This window comes from Rattus norvegicus, chromosome 8, assembly GCF_021556685.1.
Source record: "Rattus norvegicus strain SHRSP/BbbUtx chromosome 8, alternate assembly SHRSP_T2T, whole genome shotgun sequence".
NCBI lineage: Eukaryota > Metazoa > Chordata > Mammalia > Rodentia > Muridae > Rattus > Rattus norvegicus.
The window spans coordinates 81,368,457-81,383,451 of NC_141541.1; the positions used below are offsets into that span (position 1 = coordinate 81,368,457).

General features: G+C 44.6%; 1 protein-coding gene and 1 long non-coding RNA gene across 3 annotated transcripts in view; one reads left to right on the forward strand and one right to left on the reverse strand.

Annotated features, from left to right (window-relative positions):
* Nucleotides 1-12,346, forward strand: part of Prtg (protogenin) — a 109,638-nt gene extending 97,292 nt beyond the window's left edge. Inside the window, exons 18-20 of one of the 2 annotated variants that reach the window (XM_087562204.1) lie at nucleotides 1,296-1,458; nucleotides 4,463-4,567; nucleotides 5,549-12,346. In XM_087562204.1, the coding sequence (XP_087418330.1) occupies nucleotides 1,296-1,458; nucleotides 4,463-4,567; nucleotides 5,549-5,950 (670 nt within the window). In that variant the 3' untranslated portion in view covers nucleotides 5,951-12,346. 2 annotated transcript variants of the gene reach the window in all.
* Nucleotides 741-14,551, reverse strand: LOC148004244 (uncharacterized). The gene is made up of 5 exons (XR_015627891.1): nucleotides 14,344-14,551; nucleotides 11,171-11,312; nucleotides 3,497-3,706; nucleotides 1,285-1,399; nucleotides 741-1,076 (listed from the first exon to the last, which is right to left on the reverse strand). It is a non-coding gene; the product is annotated as an uncharacterized LOC148004244 (long non-coding RNA).
* Nucleotides 14,552-14,995: the final 444 nt, after the last annotated feature.

Sequence of the window (14,995 nt, forward strand, 5' to 3'; positions counted from 1 at the left end):
GCAGAATAGTCCCTGCAGCTCAATAAACCAGTCTAACAGAAACGTCGATCTCCAGGCTCATTGAGAAACCATGTCTCAAATGTAAGGGAGATAATGATTGAGAAAGACCCCGGGTCAGCCTCAGCTCTCTACATGAATATACATTGAAACACACATGCATGACACACACACATAGAGAGAGATGATACTTATGCAGAGAGAGAGAGAGAGAGAGAGAGAGAGAGAGAGAGAGAGAGAGAGAGAGAGAAATGCTGTAATGGTTAAAAATATTTAAATGGCAGCAGCTGCAGGAAACAAATTGAAATCAAGTGCCTTGTGCATAACTGGGTATTTTTCTCCTTAAAATGAATGTTAGGTTATAGGGTTTTTACAGCTTGGAATGTGCTGAATTTATACTGAGATCATTTTCAAGCCAATTGAGGGGAAAATGCTGTGCCAATGAAAATCCCTAAATGAGGATTTGGTTTCTGCATTTCTATGTCATTCTGAGAAAACGAGAAGTACATTTGAGAGATTGGCTTTTGCTTTTGTGTCCGTTTTAATGGCACACTTGATCCAGCACACCCCTTCCCCCAGAAGGTTCCTTAGGATTTCATGTCTAAGTGGTGACACCAGATATCCCTCAGTCTCCAGGAGAGGCACGGAAGAAATGGCTGGAATCACAGACAGCATTGAGGCTGATGAAGTAGGGATGTGTTAGCTCTTAGCTGTCAGGCAAATCAAACACTGCAACAGCGAGTGAAGTTAAAGATCTCGTGTTTAATTTCCAAAGTTTTTGAGGCATAAGCATTCAGGAACCCCACTGGTTTAAGACCCGTGAGCTAAAGAGCTAGCTCAGTTTGTAGAAATCTCTGCTAGTATCAGGAAGCCCTGGGTTCAATCTTCGGCGCTGCCTAAAGCCAGCTGTGATTTTATGTACTTCTCGTGGTAGTAAGTAGTTCGGAGGTGGAAGCAGAGGGATCAGGAGTTCAAGGTCAAGGGGCCTTCGGGTTGGCTCGGTAGATAAAGGTGGGCTCAATCCTCCAAACCCACAGGGTAGGAGTGAACTGAGTCTTGCCAGTTAGTTGTCCTGTGAACTTCACATGTACGTGCATATGCACACACGGACACACACACACAGAGAATAATGTAAAGCTTTAAAACACAATAAAATAAATAAATTCACAAACATTTTCTACTACAAGTTTAAGGCCAGTCTAGGATACACAAGTCACTGTCTTAAAAAAAAAAAGTTATGATTTGGGACATTAGCCTAAACCCATTGAGATGAGAAGGTTTTCCTACCATTATTTTAGGAAGTCATCCGCCTCTAAGACAACGCAGAGTGGAACCCAGCCGTTATCCCGAGCCAGTGCCTCTGTAGCAGCGGGGAGTGACATGGGGAAGAACCTGGAGAGAGCTACAGAAAACGAAGAGTCCTCAGTACCCATGATGCCAAGCTGCTTCATTGATGCGAAGGTTCGCTACATAACTAACGCTTCTCTCTTTAAAGATGGGAAGTTAACTTAGCGGCAAGGTGTGTTGAATGCGTTCTGTGATCCACCCACAGTTTTCAGAGAGAAGTCGAAGACACATCAAAGTACAAAGGGCGGAAGATCCAGGAAGAGATGGGAAAGACAGGAGCCATTACACAGGATTATCTGGGCTGTCATTAGCTATTGTTTATTGTAATCGGGCTCCCCTGTGCCTGTGGAGTCAACACTTTAAATTATTTTCCACTGAATTTGATGGCTGCCTGAATTGATGCTCAGCGCATACCGGGCACAGACAGGATTTACTTGAGATTTAAGGTTTTGCCTGCATGTGTATCTGTGCAGTACATGTGTGCCCCGTGCCTGCGGAAGGCAGAAGAGGGGGCATCAGAACCTCTGAAACTGGAGTTACATCGGTTGTGAGCTGCCGTGTGGGTCCTGAGAGAACAGCCTGTGCTTTTAACCACCGAGCCACCTCTGTCACCTCCAAAAAACATTGTTTTAAAAATAAAAAGAGATCAGGGCTGGAGAGACGGCTCAGCAGTTAGCATTTTCTGCTGTTCCTGAGGTCCCAGGTTCCATTCCCAGCTCCCACATGGTGTGACTCCACTTTACGTGGATCTGACTCCCTCTTCTGACCTCGGGCGTGTGGCACACATGCATACAGGCAGAACACCTGTATACATAAACTGAATAATGGTCTACACAGACCCCTAAAGCGCCTTCTTCCCTTGCTGGCCTGAGGAGGTAGAATGTTCCAAGGAACCGTCACCAGAGGGTGCTACCTCTTGACTTTGCCAAGGCTTGTGAGCGTGCTTTGGAAGCCAGCTAACACTGGTCAGCCTTGTCACATTCTCACAGGAGCTCCATAACCATTCGACATGTGTCAGACACTCCCAGCTCAGCAAAGAAAGTCTTCTACATTGTTAAAAAGATTCCTAGAAGAAATGATGGTGTAGCAGCTGCTTCCGGGGTCCTGCAGAGCTGAACGAGTCAGTAGGCAACCTCACATGGAAGAGGTTTATCCCCTGGATACGCCATCCTTCACAGACCCTTTCCAGAAGTTTACAGTGACTAAAGCATTTCCAAGTTTTACTAGAATTCATATTAATTTTTTGTGTTTCTTTATTTTGTGTTTCTGACATATGTGGGCATTTGTATGTTCATGGTGCATATGTGGAGGTCAGAGGGCAGTTTGCGGGAGTTGGTTCTCTCCTTCCACTCTATGGGTTCTGGGGATTGAATTCAGGTCTATCAGGCTTGGTGACAAGTGCCTTTCTGCTGTTGAGCCATTTTGCCTGCCCACAAGTTTATATTAATTTTATACAATCATTTAACAGACACAGTATACTCATATTGAACACAATGTTACATACAGAATTGATTTCTGCCGCTGTTTATGTTGTTTGCAGCCTGTTATAGGATTTTCTCCTCTCCCCCCACTCTCTCTCTGTCTTTCTCTCTCCCTGTGTCTGTCTGTCTGTCTGTCTGTCTGTCTGAGCATGTAACCCAGGCCTCAAATTCACTATATAGACAAGGCAGCCCTGGACTCCCGATTCCTCAGCCTCTATCTCTACCTCTTAAATTCTGGGATTACAGGCTTGCACCTCCACACCCCATTTATGTGGTTCTGGGGATCAAACCCAGAGCTGGCTTCATACTAGGCAGCCAGTTACAAGCGAGCCTTGTCCCCAGCCCTTAGAATCCAAAAAAATTTTTTTAAAGATTTATTCATTTATTATATATAAGTACACTGTAGCTGTCTTCAGATACACCAGAAGAGGGCATTGGATCTCTTTACAGATGGTTGTGAGCCACCATGTGGTTGCTGGGAATTGAACTCATGACCTCTGGAAGAGCAGTCAGGTGCTCTTAACCGCTGAGCCATCTCTCCAGCCCAAATCCAGAATTTCTAAATACTAGTACATATTGTGGTTCTGTTATCATTAGTTTGGTAGCAGATATAAGGAAAGATAGGAGAGAGACAGTAAAGAAGGAGGAGACAGAGAGAAAGGGCAGCAAACCTGAAATCAGAGAGACTGAGAGCAGCCGGAGGCAGACTAGTCCCCTCGGTTGGCCTGCAGGCGACACCTCACTTTTGGTTAACCATGGATCCAGGGATTGTTTTTCTCCACTTCTATTAAGGTATTTCAGCCATGCAGAAAACGCTGGACGGAGAATGTAATTATGCACAAGTAATCATTCCCACCTCATCGTCATTCCAAGCTTGCTTTCTGCAAAGAAAATTTTATCAGCACCACCCTTTATGCCAAATAGTTCGTTGTGGTCAGAGCGCTTAATAAGGATAGGAAGTAATCTTTAATAAGCACAGCTAGAGAAAGGGTTGGGGTAGGTACAGGGTAAACCAAGCTAGGCGTGATAGCTCGTTCCTGTCATCCCTAGTACACAGGAGGCTAAGGCGCAAGGACCACGAGCTCCATACCAGCACAGGCACATGGGGAAACCCAACCTTAAAGATTAATTAAATGAATAAACCTGGCATGTCTCTTTCTTGTGATGTGTACAGGCATTTGTCTGCATATGTCTGTGCACCACATATGTGCCTTGTGTGTACCTAAGCCAGAAGAGGGCATAGAGTCCCTTAAGCTGGAGTCATGGATAACTGTGAGCCACCATGTGTGTTCTGGGCATCAAACCCGGGTCCCCTGGAAGAACAGGCCGTTCTTTTAGCCACCAAGCCATCACTCCAGCCCTGATATGTTTTTGACCACAAATAAATGTCCTAAATATGTTTTCTCCCATGTAGGAGAGGTCACCATATGTGCAGTTGTCCTCTGGACATTTAAAATCTTTGTGTACTTCTTTTTTTTTTTTCTTTTTTTCGGAGCTGGGGATTGAACCCAGGGCCTTGTGCTTGCTAGGCAAGAGCTCTACCACTGAGCTAAATCCCCAACCCCCTTTGTGTACTTCTTTCAATGAACTCGAATCTCTCTCTAATACTGAAATACTTTCTCTTTTTATTTCCTCAGGGAGGGACTGACCTGATCATCAATAGCTATGGTCCTATTATTAAAAACAACCCTAAGAAAAAGTGGCGTTTTTTCCAAGACACTAAGAAGATCAAAGTTGAACAGGTAATTTGCCCATGTAAGGAGAATCCTCTACGGTCAGTGGCATAAAAAATGATAATTAGAAAGACAGGGAAAATGTAAGTGCAGCGTTTTTGACTAGCCTGGTTCAGTTCTGACTGGAGAGCTGTGTTGGGTAGGAAGACAGTGGGTAGTAATCAGATGTGGTTTCAGTGGGGCCTGAAGACTTAGGAGAAGGATGGAAGGAGTTATAATGAAATAACCAAGAGTTCGTTGTTTTTATTTGGTTGGGTTTTGTTTGTTTGTTTGGTTGGTTGGTTGGTTTGGTTTGGTTTGGTTTTTTGAGCCAGGGTTTCTCTGTGTAGCCCTGGCAGTTCTGGAATTCGCTCTCTAGATCAGGCTCCCTCCAGCTCACAGATCCTCTACCTCTGCTTCTGGGGTGCTGGGATTAAAGCCTGTGCCACCGCTGCCCGCCTTGTTATTTTTTTAAGGGGTTTTTGATTTTTTTTTTGTTTTTTGTTTTTTTTAGTTAACATATGTATGCCTGTGGCTATATGCCCGTGAGTCAGGCACTAGGGGGCCAGCCCAGGGTGTTGGATCACCTGGGGCTCACAGATGATTGTGAGTCACTGGTGTGGTGTCCTTCCAGACCAATATGTGGTGTGGTCTTAATCGCTCAGCCATCTCTCCAGCCCCACCAAGGAAGGTTTTACCTCAGAAGTGCTGTCAGCCATCCAGGGGGAGCCACTGACCCGACAGACAGTCCACTCATGATGATGTCTTTTTTGGGGGAGTTGTGGGGGATTGGTTTTTGGTTTTTCAAAACAGGGCTTCTTTGTATAACCTTTGCTGTCCTGTAACTAGCTCTGTGGATCAAGTTTGTATTAAACTCAGACATCCCCCTGCCTCTGACTCTCAAGTGCTGGGATTAAAGGTATGCACCACTCCCGACAGCAAAGAGGGTGACTTTTTGTCCACACACTTAAACTATCTGCTCTCTCATGGCTACCTTATCTTTTTGCCTAGACTCAAAGAAGAATTACTCAGACCGTGTGCTTTTACCAGCCAGGCACCACAGTGCTGATCAGCGATGAAGACTCCCCTAGCTCCCCAGGCCAGACCACCAGCTTCCCAAGACCTTTTGGGCCCACCACCCTGGACACTGAGCACTCAGCAAACAGTGAAGGCAGCCACGAGACAGGGGATTCTGGAAGGTTTTCCCATGAGTCCAATGATGAGATACATCTGTCCTCTGTCATCAGCAGCACACCCCCCACCTCGAATTCCCTCACCTGTGGTGATTCTGATGGGGATGCTGCACCGAAGAAGCATGGAGACCCTGCCCAGCCCTTGCCAGCTGAGCAGACCTCAGCCCCACAGCCAACACCTGCTGGGCTGCGACATGCTGCCGAGAGTGTTCCCGTCTAGATAGCCATGCTCAGGTATTCACAGCAAGCATCTGTTCCAAGGACAATGAACAGGGAGCCAAAGCCTTTTGTGAAAATCTTGACGTCTTACTGTTTGTTGTTTGTTTTTTGTTTTTGTTTTTTTTATCTTTTTTAAAAGATTTTTTTAATTATTTTTAAGCTCACGAATTTTGAATGTTTCAATTGTCAACAATGTGAAAAAGGGCAGTCAAGATGCTTGACTAGACTTTAAAGATTGATCACTGGAGCGGAGGGAAGACTGCCTGAGCCCTCTGCTGAATAGCTACCTCAGTTTGCTGTTGGCGGACTCTGAAGACAACGGTGCTGCCTCCTTCGTGTACGAGTGCCGGTTTCTCTCAGCGGCATAACCAGCGGGACTTCCTAGTGACGCTGTGTGTCCATTGTGCGTGTGTGGTGTGTGTGTGTGACTGAAGGAGTCCGATAGGTGGAAGAGGAAGAACGTTGATCTGAAGCTCTGATTTTTTTTTTTTTTTTTTTAAAGAACCATGACACCTGCATGATTGGATAATGTAACACCTCTGGCTGTCTGTGAGGAGAAAATATGGGAGTGTATTTATTTGAATGGATGAAACAAATACATCTCTTTGGAGAAGAGACCCATTCCGGAGTACGTAGGGATCATGTCCTTGCAAAGCTGTTGGGTTTTGGGAACCAGAGCAGGAGAATTTCGCTCCAGCCTGCACCCTCCTGCCCTCAGCCTGCAAAAGCCACCTTTCCCGTTGCTCCACGGCGAGCCAAGGGCTGCGCTGTCTCTTGTGAAGTACCACAGAGTTTCCAGAGTTAGCTGCAAAACACAGTGGTGGAAAGTGGATTTTATTTTTTTAATGGTTCAGATTTTCGTTTTTAAAATCTTAGTTCGGCTTCAAATGGGGCAAAGAAATGTTATTAAATATTAAGAATGAACGGAACCGTAGAGAGTAAGACAAACTTGAGGTTTTCGTGATAGCAGTGCCTTCTGATATATATTATGAAAAATTTTGCCTTATACCTTTTTAATATTCACGAAGATGTTTAGGAAAAAAAGTACCAAAAATTTGCCTTAAGGAAACGGCTTGGATCTTACTGATAGCTGGTTTGCTACCTGGCACCTTGCTGGAGTTGTTCTTTTTGAAGCGCAGGTTTGTCCCCCACCACCCTAGCGGCTGAGCTCTTGGCTTTGTACCCCACTAACAGCAGAATTGAGTTCATCCCTTTGTCTACTGTGAAATCAGCAAATTGTTTACTCCTCTGTAGAGCAGGCCTTCTCTGTCACAAGGCAGCACGCTAGGTGTGGAGCCACGTGGGAGGGACAAAGACTGAGCTGTGAGAAGAGACAAGTCCTTAACCTTTTAAAATCGTGGGTTTTGCCTTCCCCCCAATTTTTTAGAAATGGCTTTTGAATTGCGTTTGAAAAGAAGAACCCTCCATGGGTTTTCCCTTGAAACCAGCCCCTCCATGCACAGACAAGGCAGGTCCTGCCAAATGGTGTTCTAAAGTCGAGGGAATTCCGATACATGATCACCCCATGTCATCTATTGTGATGGCCTGACACTGCCACAGTTTTCATCGTGATTCTAAGTTTTGTGCCAAATTGGACTTGCTTGGAAGCCGACCGACCGGATGTGCCAGGCGCCACTCCTCAGCACAGTCCTTTCACCGTGGGCTTCTCGGTAAAATGGGGAGAAAAGAAGAAAGGAAAAAAAAAAAAAAAAAAAAAAAAAGCAGAGCTTTAGGTGAACAATCGGAGGCGAGAAACATGGCTTCCTTCCCCTGCCTTCGCGCTCCTGTTTATACTACCTCGTTTTTAACGTTGTTCTAGTGTTATTGTTATTTCCTGTACTCAGGGACTTTGTTGTTACTCTTGAGCTCATGGTGCATGGGCGGGTGCACTGACAGGGTATGGTGTTGTTTGGTTCGTAAGTAGAAGTACGTGGGCCGACTTTTCTCAGTATCTAAAATGAAGGGGCACAGTGGGATCGGTGGTTCTCCATCGTCAGAAGCTAACAGAATGTAAAAGGAGAAACCAGGTTCGGGGCCGTACGTATTTAAACCGCGTTCCCTGCCTGCATCATCTGAAAAGCTGTGACGGGGACAGTCCCGGAAGAAAGTGCTCTGTTTAATGATGAACAGGCCCTTAGCTATGATAGATCTTCAGCTCATAATTATTTGCTAGTTCATTTTTTTTTAACCTTTTCATGTTTGCTCTCATACAGACTTTTCTGTCAGTTCTGTTAACCAAAGAATTTCCAGTAGACAGTGAAATTTCTGTGACAAGTACCTTAAGTCCAATTCACTAGAAACAGTTATAAATAGACTCGAACCCAAGTCACTTCTAACCGTAAACTGAAGGGTTTATACTGATAGTTACAATTAATTAGGCTAGTGACATAAACTACCTTACTGTCACCAGAGGGTTTTAAATCAACTGCTGTAATCCCCCTGCCAGCAGACAGCCTTTTTTTTTCTCCAGCAAGTAAAGAAACCTTCAACTCTGTAGTATTAATGTATTTTCAAATTGTTGAAATTACTTGTTGGAGAGGAAAAAAATAAGTCTTATCACTAATCTCATGGACTAAGGTATTTGATGTTTAACAGAGGCCTTCGGCCTGGCGAATGCCAGCTGCTTTGAAGTCTGAAGTTCTAACTAAAACATGAGTGTTGTCATGTCTTCCTCAAGGGTTCATTACTTCATTGTACTCAACTCCAAATAAGCTGACATGCAAATCGGGAACTGTCTCATTTTCCACAAACGTGTTTGCTGGAAGTGGTGATAACCTGCCTGCCTGTCATTTTTAATGTCAAATATTACAATATACTGCTCATCAGTATTTTCATACCAAAGACCATTAAAATATATAGTTTAGCCTGTAAGTAAAGGTGAGCAGGTTTAAAGTAAATTTATTTAGAAGCAGATAGGGAATATAGCTTTAGTGGCAAAAAAAGAAGAAAATATCAAAAGGCTAAGTTTACATAGTTAAAGGCAAATACAGTTATATTGGTATTTATCAGTGTTTTTTATTCGAGTACTTTATATCAGCAAATTAAAAAAGAAATTTAAAACCAAAGATATTTAAGGTTACCTCAGAAGATAGGGGAATTTAGCTGTACATTGAACTGTTGTTTGTTGTTTTGTGTTAACAAACTGTCTGTGTAGACCCTCTCCTCTGTGTCCAGACGGCATCCTGAGGATTTCCCCTGCGTCTGTTCATTCAGTCATGGGGATGCTTTTGCTAAATGGCCCGTTACTTCCCTGCAGCCTGTGAGTGACAGGTCAACAGAGAGAACGCTCCTCCGTTACGGGGGACTGTGGGAACCCCTACATCATCCCGTAGAGTCTGCATTCCTATGTAAAGTCATTCTCTAGTTACTCAGCCCAAGGAAAGCAAAATGTGCCACTGTTTGGATGGGCGGTACTTTAGGCTCAGATACGGTTCCTAAATTGTAAGACTCTCTGTCTGAAAGCCAGACGGAGCTGGGCTTTCAATCTCAACTGAAAACCTGGGCGAAGAAGAATGGTTGTCTACAGAATCCAGAGATTTATAAAGTACCAAGGGAATTAGATGATACTGACGTGTTACAGGCCCTCTTGCCTTTACCTCAGACGTGAGCAATGGCAGCAGTGTGGCAGTGACTGGGGTGTGCACTGTTTGTCTGTCTTCTGAAGGACTTCTGCAAAAAGCATAAAGAAGGCTCCCAGCCCACGACGACGACTCAGGGTCTTAGGAAGATGCCATTGGAAACAACGCTTCGTGTCATGGAAGGCTGACTGTCATGGTGTACACCTGTCATCAGTTGCAGCAGTCGGAGGTAGGGGGTGGGGTGAATTTTAGGAAATGCTACCACCCATGGGCCAGTCAGTGCCTGTTGTGATTCATGATTCGATTCTGTACACTGGCATATTAGATGTCCATTTTGAATACCGGACGTAGAAAAGAGTTTGAACTGTATTGTAAAGAGCTGGTACCTGATCCCAACCGTGTATTTTGCAAGATTTTCTTCCTGAAAATTTACCACATGCCTCCCTGATAAATTTGCTTTGGTAGAAGTCAAAAAAAAAAAAAATCGCTCCTGTGCTGTGTGAGCACAGAGAGGTGGGTTCCAGAGGCCACTGTCCACAGCTGTTTGTCTACTTGTGAATTTTGTTGACATTTAGAAGGCAACCGAAGGCTCTATGCCAGGTTGATCACGCTCAGGACACGAGTTCACAGGCTAGTGCAATGCTTGTGTTACAGGCTTATCTAGCAGGTGGGTACCAGATTGATTTTTCCTGCAATTTCCACTAACAAACTATCACCAACTTAGTGTCTGTAAACAGCCACACACGGTCTTGGAGCTCTGTAGGTCAGAACTCTTTCTTTCTGAGGCATTTTCCTGCTGTGAAGCCCTCGCTGTCCTGGAACCTGCAGTATGTGTAAACCAGGCTGGCTTTGAACCAGTGGTGACACTGCCACCTCATCCTCCCACACCCTGAGACTACAGGGTGTGCCACCAATCCAGCTATAGGATAAAATGAAGGCGTAGATGGGACTGCGCTCCTTCTGAGGCCTGAAGGAATAATCTATTCCCTTGCCTGCTTCAGCCTTTGAAGACTGAACTCCCGTTCCTTCAGAGCCAGCCACAAAGCCCTTCCCCTCCGCCTTTTCAGACCCCCAAGAAAGAAAAGTTCTTCAGTTTTAAGTACTCATTAGATTAGATACTCAGGCCTTCATCATGGGAGCTGATGTCCTTCTGTGAACCCTATCTGCCAGGTTTCCTTTGACCTACATGGTGAAGTTCTCTCCGGTTCTAGGCATTTCCCCGCAGACTAACATGGGTGGCCATTGCGTTTCCCTGATGTAGTAGGGTAGGGATCCACTGATTCTGTGGGATTCCTCTCTCAGTAACACGGTACTAGGTTTTCAAGAGATAGTAAATCTGAGGTTCCCTTGCCCCATAGAGACCTTTAAAATGTCGAGGACCAGAAAGGGTAGAGCCTGTGTTTGTTGAGAGCACCCATTAAAACCTCTCTCTAAACATCCCTCAAAGGCAATTCAACTTTAAGCATTTATTTATTTATTTATTTTGGAAACAAGCTTCCTAACCCCTCCAGTCTGATCTATGTTTTCATGGGGGGAGGTCTCTTAAAAGTTTGTCTCTTGACTGGGCGGGGCAGAAAGTTTTGAAAATGTTTTTCTCTCTCCGGTGATCACATGTGTGGATGCAGGTTGAGGAAAGGACTTACCACATTTGGGACCCTTGGTCGATGAGCAGGACAAGGCAGATTTATCCTTTTGTTTTGTCTTGCCCAACGTGGTTTCTGCCTTCACTTCACCAGCGTGGATGTCCAGTCTTGTGGCTGGGCCACTCTGAAGGTCCCCGTTACCCTTCAGCAGAAGAGATAAAACTGTTTCCACCACAGATGACAACCAGGGTGAGATGCTGGATGAGAAAAGGCCAGCTGTCCTTGAACTCCCAGAGAGCTACCAGCCTCAGCCTCTTGAGTGCCGAGATGCAAGTGTACACCTGCCCCAGCCCCTTTGTTTATTTTGAAGATGGGAACTCTTCCCTTGTGTCTTCCAGCTTAGCTCCATCTATAATCTGCAAGGTCTTCTAGGTTTCCTCAGGTTTCTGTCTCCTGCATCGTTTGTGAGACAGAAATAGCTTCCCGACTTACAGCCTTGAAAAAAAAATGTTAGCTACTGCTTTTCCTACAGAACTGTCTTTAAGGAACAAAACTACTTTTCGTTGTGTGAGGTCAGTCATACTGTTTCTTATTTGCCACATTCTATAGTATCTGGTCCATTCCCAAACTAAAACCCTTCCTGGAGATAAGCCTGAACACATATGTTGCCTTAGCCACTTAGGGTTTAGGAGATGTATTAAGAAAATTTGTCTGTCTGTCACTGTCGCTGGACAAACGTTTATGTGTGTACGTGTAGCAATTTTTTTTCTATTTCAAAGATGTGAATTTGATGAAGTGTGGGAGCCAGTGAAGCTGTTCTGTGTCGTGGGTGTTCTGGGTCCTGCCACTCCCTGCTTCCTCGTAAGGGCACCATGTCCTGGCTTCCTGGTGGGCTGTAGAGCGACACTTGATTTCTGCTCGTCTCAGGGGACCAGCTCTGCAGGCTCCATCTCGTGAAGAAAGTGAATGTTTGCCTTGATTTTTGAATGTATTTTTTTAAATGTCTTCTTAAAACATATTTTCGTTTAATAATGTGGGTTTTGTTTTCTTTCCTAGCATGATAGTAAATATTTCTTAGTACCCTACACCCCTACCCCAGGAAGTTTATATTCTACCCTACAGGTCATGCCAAAAATGAATAAAAGTTTAAATGCCAAAATGTTTATAAAAACTGCTGTCTACATACTGATTGATTGCACAGTTTAAATAAAACCTTTCCTTAGTTTTAAAAAAAACACCTGAAGGCATGTGTTTTCCTTCTTTGGATACTAGAGAGTAAAAATACCCTTTGGTTTAGCTGGGGATGGGGGGAAAGAGGGTGGCTGGAGCGGGGGAAACACAACTTTGATACCAGCACTGAGGAGGCAGAGGCAGGTGGATTTCTGAGTTCAAGGCCAGCCTTGTCTACAGAGTGAGTTCCAGGACAGTCAGGGCTACGTAGTGAAATCCTGTATGTGTGTTTGAGTGGGGGTGGAGGGCTATGCAATAAAATACTGTATGTGTGTTTGGTGTGGGGGGAGGGGTTGGGGAGTGTGCTGTAGTGGAGAACATATAGAGCTAGAGAGATGGCTCAGTGGGTGAAGCACTTGCTGAACAAGCCGGATGACCTGAGCTTGATACTGGAACCCATGCAAAGTTTGAAGGGGAAAAAATGACTGCACAAAATTGCTCTGACCTCCACACCTGCGATAGCACCTGTACACACATAACGCATGTGTGCGCGCGCGCACAAACACATCTTAAACACACTAGTAGCGATAAATAACATTTGAGCTTTTTTTTCAACATTTTGTTTTTTTTTAATGTAACTTTTAAAAAATGTAACAAGTTTGAGTTAATGACAGTAAAGCCCAAAACAAATGAGAAAATATAATACCTTCTATTATTTTTATTTTTTAAAATATTCTTTATTTTTCATGTATGAGTACTTTGTTTACATGTCTGTATGTATGTATGTATGTATGTATGTATGTATGTATGTGCCAAGTGCCCACTGAGATCAGATGGCACCAGATCTTTGGAACTACAGGTATGGTTAGTTTGAGCTGCCATGTTGGTGCTGGGAACTGAACCTGGGTCCTCAACAAAAACAGTAAGTGCTCTAATCACTGATCAAGCAATGTCTCCATCCCAAGTTTTAAGTGTGTGTGTGTGTGTGTGTGTGTGTGTGTGTGTGCTTGTGTGTGTGTGTGTGCTTGTGTGTGTATGTGCGTGTGTGTGTGTGCGTGTGTTTGTGTGTGTATGTGTGTGTGTGTGTGTTGTAAGTGGTTGTGAACTGCACAGCGTAGGTGCTGGGACCACAAGTTGTGTTCTCCGTAAATAGTAGATACCCTTAACCACTGAGCCATCCCTCCAGCCTGAGTTACACCATTCACAGTACACAGGATCGTCCTTGCTAGAAGTCTGAACAAATATCAGAGTGAAAGTCCTGCGGGCCATGTTCTTTAACCTCAAGGTGATGAGAGGAGAAGCTAATTATTGGAAGGGAGAATGCTAAACACCTCTGAGTAATGTATGAGTCTAAACGTCCAAATGAGAATAAAGTGGAATGAATGGAAACCAAGACAGCAGAGCCGAGCAGTGACTGAGCATGTGCAAACAGAAAAGCAAGAACAAGAACTCCTGGTACAGTAAAACAGAGCCTAGGAATATAACTCAATACATTAGGGGGAAACATTAGCAGTGGGTGACTGCTGCCATCAAATAACGTGAGCTCAACCCTGGGACCCACAGTGGAAGGAGAGAACTGACTCCTGAGAGTTGTTCTCTGGCCTCCCCACATGTGTGCATGTGTTCACAGAAATAGATAAATGTACAAAACGTTAGTTTCAGAAAGAAGCTAGAAAATCACTGTAAGCTCCAAAGACAAACAGTCGGAGACCCACTTGACACGTCAAATAAGCTGAGTGTTGAACTTTAATTTTTTCAAACCTCATTTTTTTTTTTTTTGGTTCTTTTTTTCGGAGCTGGGGACCGAACCCAGGGCCTTGTGCTTCCTAGGTAAGCGCTCTACCACTGAGCTAAATCCCCAGCCCCAAACCTTATTTTTAAAGATGCTTTAATCTCCCTTGTAGCCCACCACCCACCAGAGGTATTGGGAAAGAAAGGTTACGGGTTGGGGGTGGGAGGGAGACAACCGGTTTAGAAAGGTTCTTTGGAGCAATTCCCGTCTGTGTTGTCTGGAAATCAGCAGTTTAGTTCACAGGTTAGCAGCAGCAGCTCGATCTACTCACAAACACTTCACGCCAGCAGTCCGGTTTGGAGGAGTCGCGATAGCAAACAGGAATCAGCAGTGGTGGCACTGCCTAGCTTCAGCCTCAGCAGGAGGGATCCAGAGGAACGCCAGGAGTTCTCAACCATACCTGTCAGGGAAGTGAAGATCAGCAAAGACTTGAGACCCACAAGCATTGCACTGCTAGCTGAACCGGCAAGTCAAACTCTGTCTCTGTCACTCCATGGAGTCCTATTTATTCCTTCCAAATATCACGTGTCCTTCACGTGCCTTGCCTCAGCATGTGAGTCTGTCTTAGCTGACATCACTCTGCAATCAGCCTGAGTCCTCGGAAGTGGAAAGAAACTGCAGTACACCACAAGTTTGTTGACGCACTTTTTCTTTCTACAGTGTCCCAACAAATGCAGCTCAACTATGCAGGGTAAGGAGGACCAACACACGTGTCATTAGCAAAGAATCCTTCATCACGTGCCCTCTCACATGCTTGCTTTAGCAGAACATCCGTAGTCTGTTTCAGCTAAATGTTCCTTCATGAGTCTGCCTTAGTCTTTCACCTGTGTCCACTTCAACTAAACGTTCCTTCATTTGTTTGCCTCAGCAAAATGACTTTTCAAAGAACCCTTAGATTTCCACTTCAAGAAATCCATTCCCCT